General features: G+C 28.2%; 1 protein-coding gene across 1 annotated transcript in view; it reads right to left on the minus strand.

Moving 5' to 3' along the window:
• Positions 1-501: 501 nt before the first annotated feature.
• Positions 502-21,348, minus strand: part of LOC117168336 (delta-like protein C) — a 25,032-nt gene continuing 4,185 nt past the window's right edge. The window contains exons 4-7 of the mRNA XM_033353914.1: positions 13,218-13,340; positions 9,701-9,831; positions 4,097-4,373; positions 502-1,386 (exon numbers count right to left, since the gene is read on the minus strand). Of these exons, the coding sequence (XP_033209805.1) occupies positions 984-1,386; positions 4,097-4,373; positions 9,701-9,831; positions 13,218-13,340 (934 nt within the window). The 3' untranslated portion in view covers positions 502-983. The remainder of the gene's footprint in view (positions 1,387-4,096; positions 4,374-9,700; positions 9,832-13,217; positions 13,341-21,348) is intronic.

Here is a 21,348-nt window from a genome sequence, read left to right on the forward strand (position 1 = left end):
AATATTAATAAATATATTTATTATTTTAAGAATTACTTGAAGTTCTTCCGGCGATTGAAGGAAATTAAAATTTTTTTAAATCTCAAATTTTAATATTTTGCCACAAGAAATATTTCTAACAATGGTTATTATAAACTTTTAAATTAGTTTTGTAACTAAATGTTATTTAGACATTGATATGAAGCACTTTTAGCACAGAAAATTCTTTTTACCGATAATACGACTATTTGTCAATTTGATCATAAAATTTCTTTAACATAAATAAATAGAATAATAAACAAATTATTTGTATTTTATGATTCTGTAAACATTCATTTAAGACAATATAAAGTTGACCTAATTATTTATTAAAGCGTATAAAATTATTATGTTCAAAATTTCCGATTTTTCATACTTTAGTGAAAAAATTACTAATAAACAAATAGAGGAGACAAAATTTTGGAGCGCCAAGCTCTTCGAAATTTATTGAACTTTAATTTTTTTTAAATTCAAAATCTGACAAAAATTGAAGGCTCTGGACATTTTTGAACGAAAAAAGTGCATTTTCTCCCACTGTGTGTTGTAGAGTATTATTTTACCTGATACACATAATTTTTTAAATCACCAATCAAATTGAAATTGATTAAAAATAAGCTAGAAAAAATATGACTGCGTGTTTCTGATTTATAAATTTCGTTTACTAAATAATACAAGCATTTAATAAATGCCACAAACATAACTAATGAATATGAATGAAATGAAGGTGTTCCTTATTATAAATTCTAAAATAATAAATAAACTGAATATGATTATATTATTTACATAATATTTTCTGTTAGCACAGAATGGTAGTTCTTAAACTGCTGGCTCAAAATTTAGCCGCACTTGTAGACATAATTGGTACCCAATATTGAAATGGAGTTCGCTTCGAGTAAAAAATAAATAAGAATAAATAATAATAAAAGAGGGAATGGCAAAAAGTGGTGTTCAATGAAGAGCAAGTCTCAAGTTTCATTTTCAGCGTCTCTTTCAGTGGATGATGATTCGGTGGATGGTTCTGGAGGCCACTTTCCGGCCGTCGCCGCAGGATCAATTTCCGGAGGGTCCGTGATAACAATTGGTCTTAAAGGCTCGGCACTGGTCTCCTTATTATTATCTATCGTTTCGTCTTTTTTCTTTTCTTCTTCGTTTTCTTTTTCTTTCTCCTTTTCTGGTCCCGTTTCCGCTTGTGGTTTCTCCTCCAATTCGTGAACTTCTTCTTGAATTTCTGGTTTAATTTCGGAAATTGGAACGCTTGTTGCAGGGTTCGCTGTGTCTACCTCTGGCTTTGGAGGTTTTAATTCCATGTCTGGCGTTGCCATTTCTATTTGACACTGGCGTCCAGTAAAACCAAGTGGACAAAAGCATCTGTGAAAAAATGTGAGTTAAGCATAACTCGATCGGGAATTTTTGAAGGTGGTAAAAATCGAGAAATGAGAATGAATTTATTTTTTGACCGGAAAATATGTATTTACATTTTTGGTACAAAGATCTATTCAATCTCTGGCAATATCAGAAATGTCATATCACGTGATAAAATTCAATTTAAAATATGCTCGATTTTAACTTTTTTTTTAAATCCTAAGTTCAATTTTTAACTTTTTCAATTATGAAATCATTTAGTTCGCAATGAGTAACTCTAAAATATTTAAATTTGGAAATTTTCAAATAATTTTTTTCAAAGAGACGAAAAAAAAGAGACTATGGCTAATCTTAATTCACAAAGTAGTAAATGAAGTAGATTTTTAAAGATGTCTTAAAAAGAAGCTTTAGAAAGGTTTCATATAATTAAGAAAATTTTCTTAAGATTATTGAGACTAGAAAAAAATATCAAATGATTGTTTAACATCAACATATTTATTTTAAGATAATTTAAAAAAATATTTTAATACACTTAGAAAACTTTTAAAGCTGTCGAAAAAGAATATACAAAATTTTAAAAAATACATTTTTATTTTGCTGGATCTAAAAAAAATTAGGGAAAATTCGAAGGAATTGAGAAGATATATTTAAAAAGGTATAAGATATTAAGAAGTTTTGAAAAAATTCTTTAAATTTTCAAAACAAATGTAGACTTCTGTAGATATTAAAATAAAAGTTTGTAGCTTCTTGAAGATTTTGGAAGCATTAAAGGTAATAAAAAAATATCTTAAGATTTCTTGGAAAATTCGTTATAATTTTAGAATATTTCCAATATTGTAAAGAAAAGTTCGAAAAACTTCGAGGCAATTTTTTTAATTTTGTAGAACTTATTACAAATTTGAGGGAAAATTCGAGTAATTCAAAAAGTAGTACTGCTGATCAAAATTGTTAATAATCTAAAATTTAAAAAGATTGAAGAAAATGTAGATATTTTTTATTTTTTTAATATTTTAAATGATTCCCTAAAACTTCAAAAAATAATGTTGAAGGCTTAAACAAATTTTAAAGAAAATTTATATTTTTAAGACGTTCGAATATAATTTTCAAGTTTTTAAAAGTTTTCCAAAGGTTTGAAGATAAAAAAATTTTTTAAAGTTCCTGAGAAAATTTTTAATGATTTTTCAGTTAAAAAAATTAATTTCAACATAATCTTTTGAAAAATTTCATGATATTTTAAAGATTTCAGAGATATTCGAGAAAGATTCTATAAAATTCCAAGGATTTTTTTTGAATTTTGCAGAATTTCTTTTCATTGTCAACAAAATTTGGGTCATAAGTTTTCAAAAGATTTGTGAAAAAACTTAAAATATTTTAATATTTCACAAAATTGTAAACAAAATGCATATTTTTAAGGATAAAGAACAGATATTAGAAGTTTTTAAAGAGTTTTAAAAGATTTCAACTTTCTAAAACAAATATTCTTTGGATTTCTGAAGAAAAGTTTAATAATGTTTCATTTTGAAAAATTAATTTTTTAAGAAAATTGTAAAAGATTTCAAAACATATCAAAAGATTTCTTAAATTGTCCCAAAAGAATGTTAAATATTTTCTGGAAAAGTTTTTAAATTTTCAATATTTTAAGAAATCTTGGGGAAATTCAAACTATTCAGATCGACATTTAGCGTTTTTTTTCAAATCTCAAAAATCATAAAAATTTCTTCCATTTCTCTTTAGGACTCTTCCCGTGGTATATTGTCTTGGAAACGTTAAAAATATATTTATTAGGGGTCATACACCTCTCGGGATCTTATATAAGCCTTCCAACGTTTTTTTTTATCACTCCTTTTTTTAACGAATATTCACGCTTAAAAGTTATCCATGAGTTTTCCTACTAATCGCGCTAGTCGTACTGGAAATTTCAGTCGGCATACCATTTTTTTACGATTCATAGGAAAGTTTTAAAATTTTTTTATTTTGAACAATTAATTTCAATAAAAATTTAAACAAATCTCAAATATTATAAAACATTTCCAAGATTTTCAAAAATGTATCTGGAAAATTTAGGTCAATTCATGTAATTTTGTAGAATTTGAACATTTCTTAGGAGAAATTGAATAAGTTTGGAAGAAGGGAAGGAGAAGGAAGGAAGTTCCTGAGGATAATTTAAAAATCTTTTTTTAGTTTACTAATGAACTTACTAAAATAATATTAATTTTTCATTCAAATTAGTAATTCTTGATAGTTTAATTTAGATTTTGTCTCCTATCCATAGCCGATATCGATAACCAATAAAAAAAAATTCGTTATGGTTTTGAGAAGATAAAATATTTAGATCAATTAAAATGCATAAGGACTGATTCACATAGCTTTACTAATAAGTCCAGTAAGTCAGTCCGGGACGAAACACAAAAAATCTCATTTGTATTTTGAATTAAAAATAAATAAATATCCTTTAAATTCATTTCAAACACACACACAAAAAATATAATTACTATCGACCCTAATGCCGATTAAAAAATCTTCTTGAGTGGTATTTAGTACGTTTAAATGTTTTAAAAATATTAAAATATCACTTGAAATCTGAAAAGAGTTCAACAAAATGTATATTTTTGAAAATTTCAAGAATTAAATTGCTACGAAGAAAGTTAAAAGATGAGGGTAGAAAAATGAAAAATTTGAAGACTAGGGGAGAATGTTGAAAATCTAAATGAATGACCTGTAATTGCCATCTTCTTTCGTCATGCTGATACAGGTGCCATTGTTTTTGCAGAGGTCAGAATGCTCTTCGCAGTAGGTGAGTTTTTCTTCGCAAAGGTCTCCCGTCCAGCCTGGCTGACATCTGCATTCCCACGGCCTTTTACAGGTACCGTGAACACACCCAGGATAAGGAACGCACTCTGTGCAATTCGGACCTGTCCAGCCAACTCGACATCTACAAGTTCCTGGCCTCCAACAACCACCATGCTCTCGGCTGCAACCTTGAGCACACACCGCTGCAAGAGGAAAAATTTAATTAAAATTTTTATCGTTTTTCAACATCATTATTGCTCGTAATTGCATTTTTTATTACATACTGCATGGCGTCTAGAAATTTCATGATCCAATGGCCTAACTCTGCTAATTAAATAAAAACAAGTAAACGCTATCCGTGAAAACCGAGAGATGACCGGGATTTTTTTGTGACCGGGAAAACTCGAGAAATGACCAGGAATTTATATATTGACCGAGAATTTTTATAGTTATTGTTAGGAAACTTTTTGGATAGTTTCAAAAATTTTCAACTGGGATTATCTAACGCTACATAAAGTATTGCAACAATACAGAGTGGCCGCTGGTCCGGGAAAATCGTGAGATGATCGGGATTTTTTTTGACCGGGAAAAATCGGGAAATAAACCAGAATTTATTTATTGACCGGGAATTCATTAAGAAACTTTTAAATAGATTAAAAATTTATCAACACAGATTTCTTGAAATATATCTAACATTTTACATAAAGTAAAAAAAGTATAGACCAAATCCTTTTCAAATTGGGCAGGTTCTACACCTGAAATCTCACAGAATCTCTTGGGGCGAAATATGTTGCTTTTTAGAGGAAATTAGACCATACGTAATTTTCCGATTTGAGCTGTTATTTTTAGGCTTACATAGAAGGAAGCTGAGTTTTTTTCATCAAGGATCTTACAATTATAAAGTGGGCTAACATTTGTTTATTTATGAAAATAAGACTTCAGTAAAAAATATGGTCTTCTGCAATTTCGATAGGATGTTTCACGTCCTTGTCACTGGACATAAGCATTTTTCCAAAAAATAAATATTTGACCTTCAAAAATGAAGGTAAAAAAGTTTCTTTTCTTCAATTTTTCGCCATTTTGAGTTTCATTTTAGGTTTAAAGAAACGGTAAGGTTTTATCTTTTCAAAAACCTTGAGCTGAAAAGTGTGTCGACAAGTACTTATTTATGAAAATATGCGTTAAGTACTCTGGCGCCCCCATGGGTTTGGCGCTCGTCCACCAGATTACTTAAAGACTTATCTTATCGCAACTTATCTTTACTAATCTTAACTATACTGAGACAGAGTAATTTGTAAATTTAGAAAGCATATTTTCACAGAAAAGCTACTCTTTATTTCTTTCCAATTTTTTGTTGAAGTTCATAAACTTGATGAATGCTTAGACATAAAATTTCACAAAGCACAATGTACCATCAAGCATACAATTTCAACATATATAATGTTTAGTCAAACATAATCTTTTACTGAAGATATATACATGCCTATTCAAAAAAATTATTATTTACTTTTTGCGAGTTTTATGCGGACAAAGCAATTTCGCTGAGAGAACATTTAAAAAAATAGGTAAAAAATCTATCGAATTTAACAAACAAAAATTGTATTTTTTTTAAACAAACAACAAAATATAAATACGCATTTCTTGATAGAACTTTTTTTTACTTCAATCAGAAAAATACGTGTCGTCTACTTTTCTACAAATACAACAACACATATTTCTTCAACAAAAGATTTTGTGACTTGAAGTGTAGAACCTGCTCGATTTGAAATGGTGTGATCTGATCAAATATTAAAATATATAAAAATGATTGATCCCACTTTCTTTAATTTTAGTACGAAAATATAGTGAAATCAAATTTAGTTTAGGATAATTTTGATACATATATGGGTTAATTGCTCGACAAAAGCCGTGGTATTAACTAATTTTTGTCCAAAACTTTTCTTTATGACCAGGAAAAATATTTGATGGTTGGAGTTGACCAGGGATTTTATTCCTCTATTGAAATAGACATCCCAACTTAATTAAGCATGTGTGATTAATTACAACTCTAAATTCAGCAATATACATGAATTTAACATTTGGGAAATTTCTTTAAATAAAAATAATTTACCTATCCAAAAACGAAGGACATGGTTGGATTTATCTCTAGGATATCTCTAGACATATCTAAGACATTTCTAGTAGTTTCTGGAATTAGGCAAAAAATATATTTCTCATACAGTTAAATTGTTATAAGGCATTATGTAATTATTATAAATAAATCTAAAAACAACATCTTTTAAAAATAACATAATTAGATCATTACCAACTCCAACTAATAGTCCTCTCGAGAAACTGAGGTATCGTTGTATTTGCCTCAGCCATATCTCTGGCAGATTCTTAATTACGCAAAAAGAAGTTGGTAACAATCACAATATTCATAAAATTTCGAATTTTCCTCAACAATAATGCAGCAAAAGTCCAACCTTAATAAAAACTTTCATTTAAACATTGTTTTAATCCTATCGAATAATTATTAATCGAAAAATTAAGGGTATCGTTCGATTCGTCACAGGCATATCGCTAACTGTTCTTTGAATGATGAAAAATAAAATTCTTAACAATTACAGGACTGTAAATTCCGGAGATATTTTTTTTCTGACGCTGGATAACAAAGTTTCAAACAACTGAAAACTGTGGTTATCAGACGTCGGATAATTTTTATCTTGATGCGGATAATAGTATTTATTTGGAGACGGAAGAAAATTATCCGACATCAGATAATTATTTGCATTGTTTGGAATTTTAAATTTAATTTCAGATAAAAAGTATCCCTGCGATTTATTGCGAATGCATATAAAACTTCGAGAAATGACTTCGAAACAATAACACAGACACACAACAAAATGTGTGTGGAAGCAAAAAAGTGACCTGCATAGCATTATAGTATTTTATTTATCATAGTCAAAATCTGAATTGATTGGAATTTTTTGCGTACTAGTTTTTTTAAATTCAAATTTGAATTTTTGGTTCAGTTCAGATTATCCCAAACAGGCCACCATAAATCGAAAGTCGTTTTCTTTCAATAAAGAATAAATGTTTTAAGGGCCTTTATGTCCAAGAAGATTTTTCCAGGTTTTGACCAAAAACAAAATTTTATTGTAATAGTTATTACCAATGGAAATTTAATATCAGAACATAATTCAATTTTTCCTCGTGAATGGCTTAGTTTGAAATTTTTGTCTAAAAACGTACATTTCAGAAATATTTCTTCTGTGTATAAAAGCAATGAAATTGTTAACAAAAATTACCAACTGTATGTAAACAGACTGTTCTTTTGTTCTATTAAGAGAAAAAAGGTTTTTACGTTATTCTACCATTTTTCTGGAGAGAAATGTGAAAAGAAATACTGAATATTTTCTATTATTTCGCAGGATGAACATTTTTAGAGCGATGTGCGTACGCTCACAGTATATTGTGCGTGAGCTTATTTAAAAAATAGTAATTAAGATTCTTTAAAATAAAGTTTAATTTGTTTATAAATATTCAATATTCTTGAACTCATTTAATGTTTTAATATTCGGAAGAAAGATTTAAGAAATCTACCTTTTTAAACAAAGATTTCGACGAGAGAATCGTCAAACTCCGTTTAGTCGATCACGAGAAAATGTTGATCATGTTTTAATACTAAATGTAAATTAAATTAAATTAAAATTAATTAATAACATTAAATTAATATTAAATTTAAATAACTTTTGAAAAAAAATTTTGTGTTCAACCAAAACCTGGGGAAATCTTTTTGAGCATAAAGGTTATTAAAAAATTCATTTCGCAGTGAAAAAAAACGAATTTTGATTTATGGTGGCCTACTTGGAATAGTTTAACCTAAACTAAAAATTAAAAATTAAAATTTTAAAAATGGTAAGCAGAAAAATTAAATGAATGTAGATTCTTGCTACACTATATGAATACCACAATGTTATATAGGTCGCTTTTTCGGCTATACCATTCAATACAAATATGTAAATTTTAAAAAGTGTTAATAGTGACCATGGGAGGGATTTAAGGAATGCATAAATTATGTTGCATTATTTTTAAAAAATCTAAATTTTATAAACTTTGTAAATGTTTAAAAAATAACTGTTTGCGTTATTCAGAAAACTCTTATGGATATAACTAACTAAGGCAAATCCAACAATAACCTTAGTTCTTTTATAGGACTATTATTATTTTTAAATAAATTTCCCTGATTTAAAATCTATATACACATCTTTTTATGTATGTAGTGAGCGTGGTGGGGATAAAAACAATAGTGAAATGAACCATTATTGACTGTGAGTGGTTGGTTAGAATTGGCAATGATATATTTTTTCCATACGGAGGTTAAAAAATTAAAAACGTAGAAAATTATTATTAACATTTTATTTGTTCAAATAATTATTCTTTTACAGTTAACAAAAAACTCCTGAGGGTTTTTTTATATAGGAATCCACTAATGTGCTTCAAAGTATTCGTCCGTCGTACTTTTTCCCAGGAGGGGAAGTGTTGGGAGAATCTGGGGGAAATGAGGGATATGGAAGCAGGTAAAGTAAGGAAAATAAGGGGACGAGGAATTAAGAAAAAATGAGACAGGGGTTATTGGGGGATATAGGGGAAAATTCTAGAAGGGTTGAAAGGGGAAATTATTGGAAATGAAGGGGGGAAGCAGGGTAGATTAGGGAAAGTTCGAAGCGAGAGTTTTGAACGACTTAAGGTAGTGTGGTGCATAAAGTCACACATCTTAAAAAAAATAGTTTTTCTATGATTTTAAGAATCAAAATATTATTTCAAATTAAAAACATTATTTTTTATGAAAAATTTTTAATTTTACAACACGAAAAAAGAAACAATAATTTTAACCATGTTTTCTGTAATTGAATTTTTTCGGACCGTGCGTAACTCCTTACGAGTCTTTGAAAAATGATAGCATTTTAATAAACGAAGGTTTTTTCCGGGAAAGCATTCTCTACCTACAACTCTACTGTTTTCAATTTCTAAATAAATAATTAATTTAAAATATGATTATTTGTTTAGAAAATGTTTTCTTAACGAAAATTATTCTAACAATTTCAGCCATAGAAAAATTTACTTTCAAAATTGGAAACAGTAGAATTGTAGAGAATGTTTTCCCGGAAAAACTAAGCCGTAATTTATGAAAATGCAATGATTTTTAAAAAATTGGTAAGAAGCGACGGTCAGAAAAAATGAAATATCAAAAAACATTTGAAATGACATCAGTTAAAATATTTTGATTCTTAAAATCATAGAAAAACTATTTTTTTATATATGTGACTTCTAGCGCGATTCATTTTAGATAAAATCTAATTTGAAAAGATAAAACTGAGTAATTTAAAGAATGTGAAAAGCTCGATCAATATTTATCATACCAAGCGTTTGAATTGAGAATGATAAACTACTTTTTTTCTGAATAAATATAAGGGTTTGAAGAAGATTTTTTTTCTGTTGAGTGTTAGAAACACATGAATGAATATGAGTAATAAAGGGCTCTTACGAGTTTGACACAAGAGTCCTGTCCATCCTGGATTGCAGCGACATTCAAGAGGTCCTTGACAGGTTCCATGAACGCACCCTGGTAATACAGCACACTGTTTACATTTATGTCCCTGCCAGCCGAGTCTGCATCTGTTGCATTTTAATTTTTCGAAGGAAAAAAAAAGTTGAATAATGGATGAATGATGAAAATTATATGCAAAATGTGGAATAACTCAGAACCCTTATTTCATGAGATCGGAAACATGGAAATCATCTATATAGCTCTCAGCATAATAGAATGTAAATAGAAAAGTCAAAATGATTTTCGGAATGTCAAATATTCACATTTGAAATATGTATTGCTCTAAACTCAAAAGTCTAGAATCCCATCCTTTCAACTCTGAAAATGTTTTATTGAACATATCGATAGTGCAAGAGAAATGTTTTATTTTGAATGTTTGAACGGAGCAACCAACCACATCATTTATATACAATTTGGTTATCTTTTCCAATGATGGAAAATAACTAGTTGGTTTTAACTAGTTACTTGTTTGGTAAGGAATTTATTTTTTTTTTAAATAATTAACGAGTTGGTAACTAGTTAAATTTGTTTCGTTGACAGTAACTAAAAAAATCGTTACTTTTTTAATTACTTTTGAAATATAGTTCTCAAACCTTGTTTTATGAAAATCGATTTGATTTCTTTCTAAATTATTTTTTCATTTTCACTATTAACAATAAAATGTCTAATATACTTGTAAAAAGGTGGGGTGGGGGCTGTATAGATTTTCTTAGAGGGGAGAGCTCTTCAAAATTCGTTACGCGGTATTTTTGGTTTCTTATAGCCGGTCAAAACATGGAATTACTGTTCTTTAAAGTTTAAACTGTAAGATTCTGGCTCTTTGAAATACTAGCCTTTGAAATATTTTTCCTATCTTGAAAATTCTTTGTAATCATTGCAAGTTATCGAAACCATTCAAAAATTCTTTGATAACCTTCAAAATGTCCCAAAAATGTGAGTCGAATTTACCTCGAAAGAGATTTGACCTAAAGTATAACAGCAATAATAATAGAAGAATTCAAGTGAATTTAAACGAATTGCAAAAATTAAGAGAATTCATGATAAATTATTCGGAATTGAATTGAAATTCCAAAAAACAATAATTTAAAGAGTTAAAAAAACTGTAATCAAAAATACTTCACTGATTTCAATAAAATCGGAATAAATTTAGAAGAAATCAAGAAAGTTAAAAATAATGGAAGGGAATTTTAAGGAAATTCAAGAGGATTCAAGGGAATTCAAAAGAATTCATGGGTAGAATTTAAAAAAGAAACTAAAGAAATATTAATTTATTTGGTAGAACTGAGCAAATTTTGAAGAATTCAATTGAATTCAAAACAATTAAAGAAAAATTAAGAGAAAGCAGGATAAAATTATAAAAATTTAAGGGAAATTTCAAATGAATTTAAAAACACTAAAAATTCAAAATATTTTGCTGATTTTAGCAAAATTTGTCTAAATTCAGAAGAATTTAGGAAAATGCAAAATAATTTAAAGGAATTCAAAAGGATTGAAGAAAAGTTAAAATAATTCAAATAAATGTTTAAGAATTTAAGCTAAGTTTAAAGGAGTTGAGGATGAATTTAAAAAGAGCTAAACAAATGTAATCCATTTCATTGAGTAGAATTAAGTGAATTTAAGAGAATTCATAAAGAATATGAAATAATTAATAACACATTTTAAAAATTCCAAATAATAATTTAAGAAAATGTAAGAGAATTCAGTACAAATAAATAAGAATTCAGAGTGAATTCCAAATTAATTAAAATCACTTTATAAAAGTATTTGATAAATCAAAAATATTTTTATGATTTTATTTAAATTGGAATGAGTTTAGTAATTGAACAAAATTCAAAAAATCAAAATACGTCTACGAGGTTGGGCCGAAATAAGAAAATTTCTAGTTTTTCCATCAGGATAGGAAAAATCTTATTTTTTACATAAAAATAGATTTTTTTGATTTTTTATAGATTTTTAAAAACGATATATTCCGTTACCAGCAATGATTTAAAGTTTTAAAGTTCGAAAAAAGTTATTTTTTCGTAGTTATCTTCATAATCATTTTCCCCTATACAAGTTCTTTCACAACAATATGGCATATGATTCCAAAAAAATGTGTGCAATTAAAAAAATTCTAGTGGTAAATAAACTTGCGCAAAGCCACAATTGCACTGAAAAACTTTAAACAAATTTTAAACCAAAGTGCTTAAAAGACTTCAAATTTCTTTCCATTCATCCTTTTTATATCACAACCGATTTTTTTAAAAATATATTTTTTAATCATATGGTATATTGCGATAAACGAACTTTCAAACTTGAAATTATTTCCGCTAACGGAGAATATCGTTTTAAAGCTCTGTTTAAAAAATCACAGAAATCTATTTTCAATATAGAATGAAATTTTTCCTATCCTGTTCGAAAAACTAACAAATTTCTTTTTTCGGCCCATCCTCATGTTCACCCAATTAAGTATAATGGGAGTGAGAATATTTCAGAGATAATTCAATAGAATTTCAGTCTATTGAAGAAAAATTATTTTAAACTTAAAAAATTGAATCAAAATCGATTAAAAGAAGAGAAATTTATGAGAAATAGGAAGAATTCCATGGAATTCATAAAAAACTTGCGGATTTGAAAGAATTTGATGAAATTCAGAGTGACATCAAAAAGCAACAAGAAATATTGAATAAATTGAATAAAATTAAGTTGATGTAAATTATTTCATGTGATTTTCTAAAAAAGTGGAAAAATTCGAGAGAATCCAAACAATTCAAAATAAGTTACAAGAATTCAAAATGAATTATTAAAAATTCAGGGTGAATTCCAATTGCATTTAAATTAAATGAAAACATATAAAATATTTCACTTATTTTAGTAAAACAGGAGTAAACTTGGAAAAATTTAAGAAAAATCGATGAAATGCATACAAGAAATCATGACTAATTAAAAATAATTCAAGTAAATATAACGACATTTTTTCAATCTGAAAAATGTTGTTAAATTAGGAAAAGTGGAAGTGAATAGAATTAGATTACTGAATACAAATCTGATAACATCTATAAACATTTAAGGTGAATTTAAAAGTCTTCGGGATGAATTAAACAATTGAAGGTCCTAAAATATCTATTGAATTCAATGGGTTTCAAGGGAATTTAAAAGATTTTAAGGTAACTAATCTGATCGTTTTATTTAGGAAAGTAACTACAGTAACTAATTCTTTGAAAAATTATTATAAAGTCACTAAATATAGATTTAAACAAGTGTTAATTATTTTACTTATTATATATACATTTTTTAAATACAAAAGTAACTAAATAATCTTACACCTTGAAACGATACCGATGACTTTTTTCGTGATGCAGCGGTAATTTTAAAAAGTAACTTACCCATAGCTGACCTTTCCATATATTTTATTACTTAAATTTAATAAAAATTTTAAGGAATAAAATATTAAATATGAGGCGCTGTAACTTACTTGCATTCTCCTGGTTTGTCGCAATATCCTTGGCTAGGATTACAATCTGAAGCGCAAATTGGCTCGCTACAAAATAAGTTCCTCCATCCAGGATCGCAATCGCATCCAAAGCTCCCGTTACACCTGAAAGTATCATTTTATTAAAATAGTAGTAAACCAAATTCTCGCGTTCAATCACCCCGTTCTCAGCCTTCCTAGAACTGCTGACTTCCTCAGTTTCTCAGGAGAGCAGATCGAGAGCAGTTGCGATATTATATATATATATATATGAACTTTGTCTGGAAGCAAGTGAGACGTCCCTCACTGTTTATGTTTTGACCCCCCCCCCCACCCCGAAACCAGTCCAAGGTTATATGAAGGCAACCTCCGACACTTGACTGAAAGCGAGGGTTTGGTGTAATTGCACGGGCGCTTAGTGTGCGTCTACGACCCCGTATTTTTATTTCCCGAGATTAAAAATGTGAAAGATTAAAAAAACAATTTCAACTACGAAATATTGCAAATGTTAAGAATTGTAGTATCAAAACTTTTTACATTTTTATGTTCAAATCCTTTAATATTTCAAGCATTTGAATTAAATTTAAATCGTTTGAAAATTCATTAATTTTCAAATGGTGGTTTATACTTTTAAAAATTTTAATTGCGAAATTAATAGTTATGAAAGGGATAAATGAAAAATTAAGCTGTGTTCAACATGAAAATTTAGAAAAAAAATTTCAGTAGAATTGTAACCTATTAAAATTGAAGAAATCATTCAATTTCTTAGGTTTTTGAGATTTAAAAAAATATTTAACTAAGAATCAGACAATTTAAAAATATTACATCGAAAATTTAAAAAATTTGAAAATTATACAAAACAAGATAGCTATGATTCAAATTTTTGAAAATAAACCATTTTAAGCCTTTCAATTCAAAATTATTATTTTTCATGTTAATTTGAGTTTAAGATGTTCAATATTTCAGAACATTTTCAAAATTAAAAGAACTTTGTAAGTTTAAAAATGAAATAACACCATTTACAATAATTCAATCTAAAATTAATCAATTTAAAACTGATTAAAATTGAAACAAAACAATTCGTAATATATAAATCCAAAAATATCAAATATGCAGCTGACTTTCAAGGCTTTCAATACGAAATTTTTACCTGCCATTTTTATTATTTGAATTTGAAACTATTTTTGATACAAGAGAATTTAAATTTTAAATTGTTCTTTCAATTAAAAATTGTTGTATAATATTAGCAGTCAAAGTCTGGAAATAAATCGAAAATATTTCAGGGGGGGGGGGCTTTAAAAACCAAAAAAGTCTCCCGGTTATCAAATATTTTTTCAAGTCATCAATCATGCTTGTATTTTTAATAATAAGAGCATTAAGAATCTTGTCGTAACTGTAGTTTAAAAAAAAAAAATTTTAATTTTTTTGCTCTTTTAATATCAATAAAGAAATTTATAAATCTTTCATGAAGATGGTATCTGCTGAAAACCTACTGATTAATTATTTTTACGAATAAATAATAAACCGTTGAATTTTTAACCTGGTGATAATTAAGGAAACCCCTAAGCTTTTTCAGTGAAAAAAATTCTTAATTCGAGAAAAATCCAACTTACTCTTAACCTTTGATTTTCAAGCAAAAAATTTCAGTTTTGAACCATGACATAGTTCGCTTAAATTCGGATCTTCAAAATAAGTCCTTAAAAATGATTAATTTTTAAATTGTGCATCACAATTTCTAGAATTTAATCATTTGAATCTAAAATACAAAATTAGTAGAACTTGAAAATGAAGGGGAACAACTGAGAAGCAAGCGAACATAACTTGACAAATCTATTTTTAGAAAAAATGTTTGGAATGTTAGGAATATTTTTTTTTTTAAATGTTTATTACAGATTCATTTCCTACATAAGTATAACTTGTTAAACATGTAAACAACTTTCAAATTGTATTTTTAAAATTGATGATATTGCAAACATATGAAAGGCGAAAAAACTGAAGGGGGTAAGCGCCATTTTCGAAATTTTTCACGGCGTCACAAATACGTTCGCATTTTCTTGTATCAAGCACCAAAGAATGTGATTTCAAAAATCAATAACAAAAAATATATCTACAATTTTAAAATTCCTGCAACTCATTTCTGCAAAAAACTTATTTTCGAAAAAACTGGCGCTTACCCCATTTAGTTTTTCCGCCGTTCATATATAAAACGTTCTTCTAATTTCATAGTTGAAGAAGAAATGGTAAATTTATCTGATTAGAACATTAATAGTAAAATATGCATCGTCTAAATCAAAATTGAATACATTTATTTCCATTTTATTTATAATCTGTTAGAATATGAAATTACAAATATTTGTTTGTATTTTAATTATTCAATAGTATAACAGATTATAATAGCCCATTTATAATTTGATTTTGGTTGATGGGTTTCAAGCTACATAATATATCCTCAAATACTAAGAAATGACTGATGTATCAATGCCGCTAAATTCAACTATTTTAAATTTAAATTTAGTTTATAAGTGGCTACAAAAAATTAGAATCATCACATTATAATAAGTATGAGTGGTAATTCGAGCTTAGTAACATTGTCAAATTTCTATTTATGACTTCCTGAATATTAATTAAACAAAAAGAAAAATTGCTTTATGGCATAGAAAAATATATAATTATACTTAGAAAATCGTTTCAAGATTAATTGAAGATGTGGACATCGTAGGTTACATTGTTTATCTTGTTATAATTACAACAGATTGCGGACAGGGTTGCATGTGAGGCATATTCTGTTCTAAGGATCCAGGCTCTTCATTACTTAACTTTCTCAGAGGAATATGGAAAATAATGCATTGTAGTAAGAAATAATTATCAAAATAAGAATTTAAGGTCTTGTCCAAACAACGTTCGAGTGAGTCTAGGCTCTATAATAATCCATATATGGTTTTTGTTTTCTTAGTTGGTTCCTTGGTAAGAGTTCCAAACCACTAACGCATATTGAAGTATTTGACGAACTTGATACGAACAGAGTTATCTATGTATGAATTTTGCGAAAATCTCTTGTTACGCGTAAAATAAATTCTAAATTTGTTGAAGCTTTCAAAATGCCATACATATAATGAAAATTCGATGTTCTTAATCTTGCGCAGGATGGTGATAATCAATTAATCAAATAAATTCATATATTATTATTATTAAATAAAATTATATTTTTATTAATTTTGAATTCCTATAATTAATAATTTGACAGGCTAGACAATCATGGTCTCAGATTCGCATCGAGTTTTATATAACAAGAATCACCAAGATCATCTTGGTGAAAGCAAAATACGTATGGTGTGGTTTCTTACATTAGTACAAGATATGTATTTCAATGACGAAATACCGTTATGAACAACAAATAGTAATAGAAACTTCAAGACATCATGGAGAGAAATTTTCAGTGGCATAAAATATGCAAGTATGAATTTGATATTCCGAAGGAATCATTGTGGTGCGATGTGGAGAAATTTATAGATGTATTAAATTAAGAACAAATGGGGTTATATGTGGTTCTAATATGATTCGAAGTTTATTATTATGTATATGAAGACATTATTTATTGTCTTTTTTCTGCGGTTCATATTGAACCAGTCTATTCAGATTATTACATTTTGCAAACAAGAAAACAAATAATAAAAAATCATGCATTTCTATGAATTGCTGACTTAAAAACGTCCTTTGTACAAAATTTAATTAAAGAGATCTCTTCCGACAAATTAAGGTCAAGATTGTTTGGGCTCGATTAAAAGAACTCTCAAACATTTATAAGGAAACCTTGCACATCGGAACACATCTCAAGCGCATTTAAGATCGAAATAAAATTCATAATAAAGCAGATTACCCTTCGATCCTGAATGTATTTATTGTTATATTTATATAAATATAAATTATTTAAACTATCCCAAAGTTTGAAAGAAAAATTCGATTCGAAATTCGATCAGCGTATAAAACAAATATTTTTGGTGTCTTCAGACATTTCGTAACTTTTTCTAATCAAACTCGTTGGCCTCATATTATTGAGATTTCAATTTAATTTTACACGCTAAAATTTGTTTAGTTTTAAATTTAGAAGTGAACTTAAACAATAAGGCTGTTTCGAAGGAAGAAAAAGTCCCATAAATTAAATAATATTTAAATTGGTTTACAAACAAAAATGTTTTGAATTGCATAAGCTTTTAATGTGAAGGATTATATCAAAACTACAATTATCATTAAAAAAAAAAGAAAATATTAAAAGACAAATAAATCATTTTTTTTAATAACTATTTGCTCAACTAGTTTTTTTAAATAAGAGACACTTAGATTTTCTTTGAAATTTTCTTATATTCAAGACTATGGTTATTTTTTTTAATTGTTTAAAAAAATGCATAAAATTTACAATTTTTTGTTGTGTCTAGCTCTCGAACATCCTGATATTAGACATACATTTATCTAGATTTATATAAAGTTGACCTGCATTTAAGAATTTGTAAGAATAAACTCGGAAATTCAGACATTCACGTCTTTATAGAAATTTTTTTCTGTATCTAGATTCGCCTCTGAATTTAAGGTCAAAATGATTTTAAGTTGTGAACATTTTTAAATTTGTTTTGTGTATAAAATTGTAATTTTGTCCCTTGTTCTCTATGCACTGTTCCGCTACAAATGAAATAAAATATTTGTATGAATTTTCGATGTAAAAACATATTTATCATTGATCAGTATTCATATATTGTACATTCACATAAAAAAGAATGTGATGCCAAAAAGCGACCTACATAGTGTTGTAGTATTTGTTGAGATTCGACGAAATCCAACATTTTGGAATTTTCTGCTAACCAGTTTTTCTTTATTCGGTCTTGAATTTTTAGTCGAGGTTGAATTTTTCGAAGTTGGCTACCTAGCATCCCGTGCAGAAGTCGCCCGATTTCAAACATAATACCGATCTGGCCTCGATCGAATTTCCCAATCTCGCCCCGATCGAATTTCCCGATCTGGCCCTGATCGGTAGAACTCTGTGGCCCATACCTGGGCCTGACCGTGCCATACCGATTTCCTACTGAAACTCCATCTCCACGCGCTCGCGGAACTAGTGCTGCTTGATTTTTTCTGATAGTGCAGTGAAATTTGAATACATACTACTCGTTTATAATATTTTAGCAATGATTAAAAATGCATCAGGCGAGTAAGCCAAGTGTTCGGAGGCAACAAACACCAGCCAGTAGACCTCGAAACCTGTGCGAGGAAGATGAGAGTAAGTAATTACACTCTGCGGGCTCATCGAAACCCAACCTCAAATAAATGAATAATTAATTAAATTGTTTTAGATAAAATTAGTATATTTACCATTATATGACTAAAATATTATTATATGATAAAATTGATCAAGTTCATTTGTTTTCAATTATTATTTAAGAACTCAAGGTTTTTCGATTTAATGTGGAGTTAGAATTATCAAATCTATTGACAAGAAATGAATTGTAGTATGAACAAAATTGTAATGTTTTTAGATTATGAGAATAAAATATGTGATACAATCGATTATGTTATTGAAACTTTGATTCTGTATTAATAATAAATTCAATACAGAAATACATTAAGGGCAAATTTTCATAACATGAATTTCAGAATCAAGTAGTTTAATCAAAATGCAAAATGCCAATTGTGTAGGGATTCCAACAAGAGCTAGTTACTCAACTGCGCATGCGTCGCATTCGGCATCTAATTGGTTTCGCGCGAAGTTTAAAATGCTAAACAAAGTTTTTTTCTTTTTTATTACAAACAATGACATTTCAACTTATAAAAAAGTCCATTAGGTCGAAATTAATTAATAATAAAACAAATTATTAAATAAAAATTCTGTAAATAATATTTAAAACAACCAGAAATATTTAATTCAAACATTTTCATTTTTGTTTAAAAGTTGTTTGGTCGATATTTCTTCTTAACAGACTTAAAAAAATAAAACGATCTAATAAATGATAGCTGAATTTTTTGGTGAAAATATTATCTACAACCAACTTCTCGAATTTTTTAAGAAGTAATGCAATTGACAGAAAATAGAATTTATTTACAGTAAAACGTCAATAAATCGTAAATCATAGGTTATTTCCCGATGATTTTCTTTCGAAGCATTCGAAAATGTCAAGTTGTAGGGAATCGTTTTGCGAAAAAACTTTTTCCAATTTGTTAAGAAGTTTTATAGACAACATTTTTTTCAAGAAATTAAAATTGCTTTTTTTTTAATATTTTGGGTTATCATCCATTTTTTCATAAAAAACAAAATTTTTTCTCGAAACTGAGACCATCTACAATAATAATGTTAAGTTTCTCAAAATTATAATTAAAAGTTGCAGTCTGAGACCTCTTGTTCTCGTGTCTGTAGTACTTTAATTTTAACTTAAAATAGCTTAATTAGAAATTCAAAACATTAAGGTGGCTTTCGAAAGGAGAGGATAATTCGATAGTTTCGAGTTTACTTATATTAAATTTCCATTAGTGAAATTCACGAATGGATTATAATGAGACTGATCGTGTACCGATCGGGCGCCGATAAGGAACCGATCGGGTTTCCCGATCGGTTGTCCCGACCTGTCCCCGATCTGGGCGTGTTTAATCCGCGATCTGGCCCCGACTAGGATTTCCGACTGGTACCCGATCTGGACTGGTTTGGCCCCGATCGGGGCCAGATTGAGATTTCTGCGCGGGATTTGTAATTGTTTTTTCAAGCTGTTGAGTTCATCTTTTCATATATTCTTAAATTTAGGTGACGAAAGAAATATTGTACAAAGTGTATAACAAGAAAATTATAATGTTTCAACATTACTAACATTTTTCTCGTAAACAGCTTAACGAATATTACAACTGTGACCTCACAATTTGTATTTATGGATCTACATTACTTTTGGAGAGAAGCGCTGAAAGAAATACGATGTAATTCTTATCATACACCCTGATTGAATTGAAAACATTGGATTTGTTGAGGCTCAGGTCACCAAAAAAATTTTTGTTGTAAAAGTTGAGAAAAATTAAGTATCAATGTATATAATAAGAATTACATCGTATACTTCTTCCAGCATTTCACTCCAAAAGTAATGTAGAGCAACGTGAGATGAAACATTTTTTAGGAATAGAAAAAATCTCAAATTGTTTACAAACGAATGAAATTTGTATTAAGAAATTCATTTTTGTAAATTCAAACGTATATTTCTACAATAGACATTCATAAATAGAAATTTTCACACCATAGTTGTCAATATCCGTTTAATCGTTTACGAGAAAAATATTAGTCATGTTGAAGCATTCGAATTTTCTTGCTATTAACTTCGATTTAAAAAAAACTTCCAAATGCTAAGTATCCAACTTGACAAATTCAGTCTCAACTAAAAATTCAAGGTCGAATAAAAAAATTAGTAAGCAGAAAATTCCCAAATTATTTTGTATGTCGACTAATCTCGACCAATACTACAACACCACTGTAGGTTATGTTCTGCAGTTCGCTTTTTTCATTCCGCGCAATTTTTTGTGTAGCTGTTATTATTATTGGTTGATATAACAATTCGCCTTTTTAAAAAAATCTATAGTAATGTCGAGATTTTTTCAAATTGCATTACGGACTAATATTTTCTTCGATTTTCCAAAAGTTTGTTCTTCAAATTAACTTTTTGTTGCTGCAGTAGAATCTTCCTAACCTTGGAAATTTGAAAGTTAAACTTACACTTTCTAAGGCTCTTGACAATATTTTAATGTAATATAAAATATAACTTTCTTCGTAAATTGTACTTTATATAAAAGCCAGCAAAAGTCGGAAATTTCGTTCGCTGGGAAGAAGCCAGAAATTTCATTCAGTTACTTGGATAATCATCATAATATAAGTGATGATGATTACTATTTTTCTTTGTATTTTGCAATTTTAAAAGTTTTGTACTCTCGTGTTTCTGTGACTTCTTATGTCTCTTCTAAGTAGGGTCACATTCACACATTCTAACCATTCTTTCTGCGGTCTACTTCTGGGCATGCTGCCATTTACTTTACCTTGATACACTTGTTTCGTTAGTCGTTCATTTGGCATTCTCTCAACATGTCCCAACCATCTTAACCGATTTCTTTCCCATGTGTC

This window comes from Belonocnema kinseyi, chromosome 2 (genome assembly GCF_010883055.1).
Source record: "Belonocnema kinseyi isolate 2016_QV_RU_SX_M_011 chromosome 2, B_treatae_v1, whole genome shotgun sequence".
NCBI lineage: Eukaryota > Metazoa > Arthropoda > Insecta > Hymenoptera > Cynipidae > Belonocnema > Belonocnema kinseyi.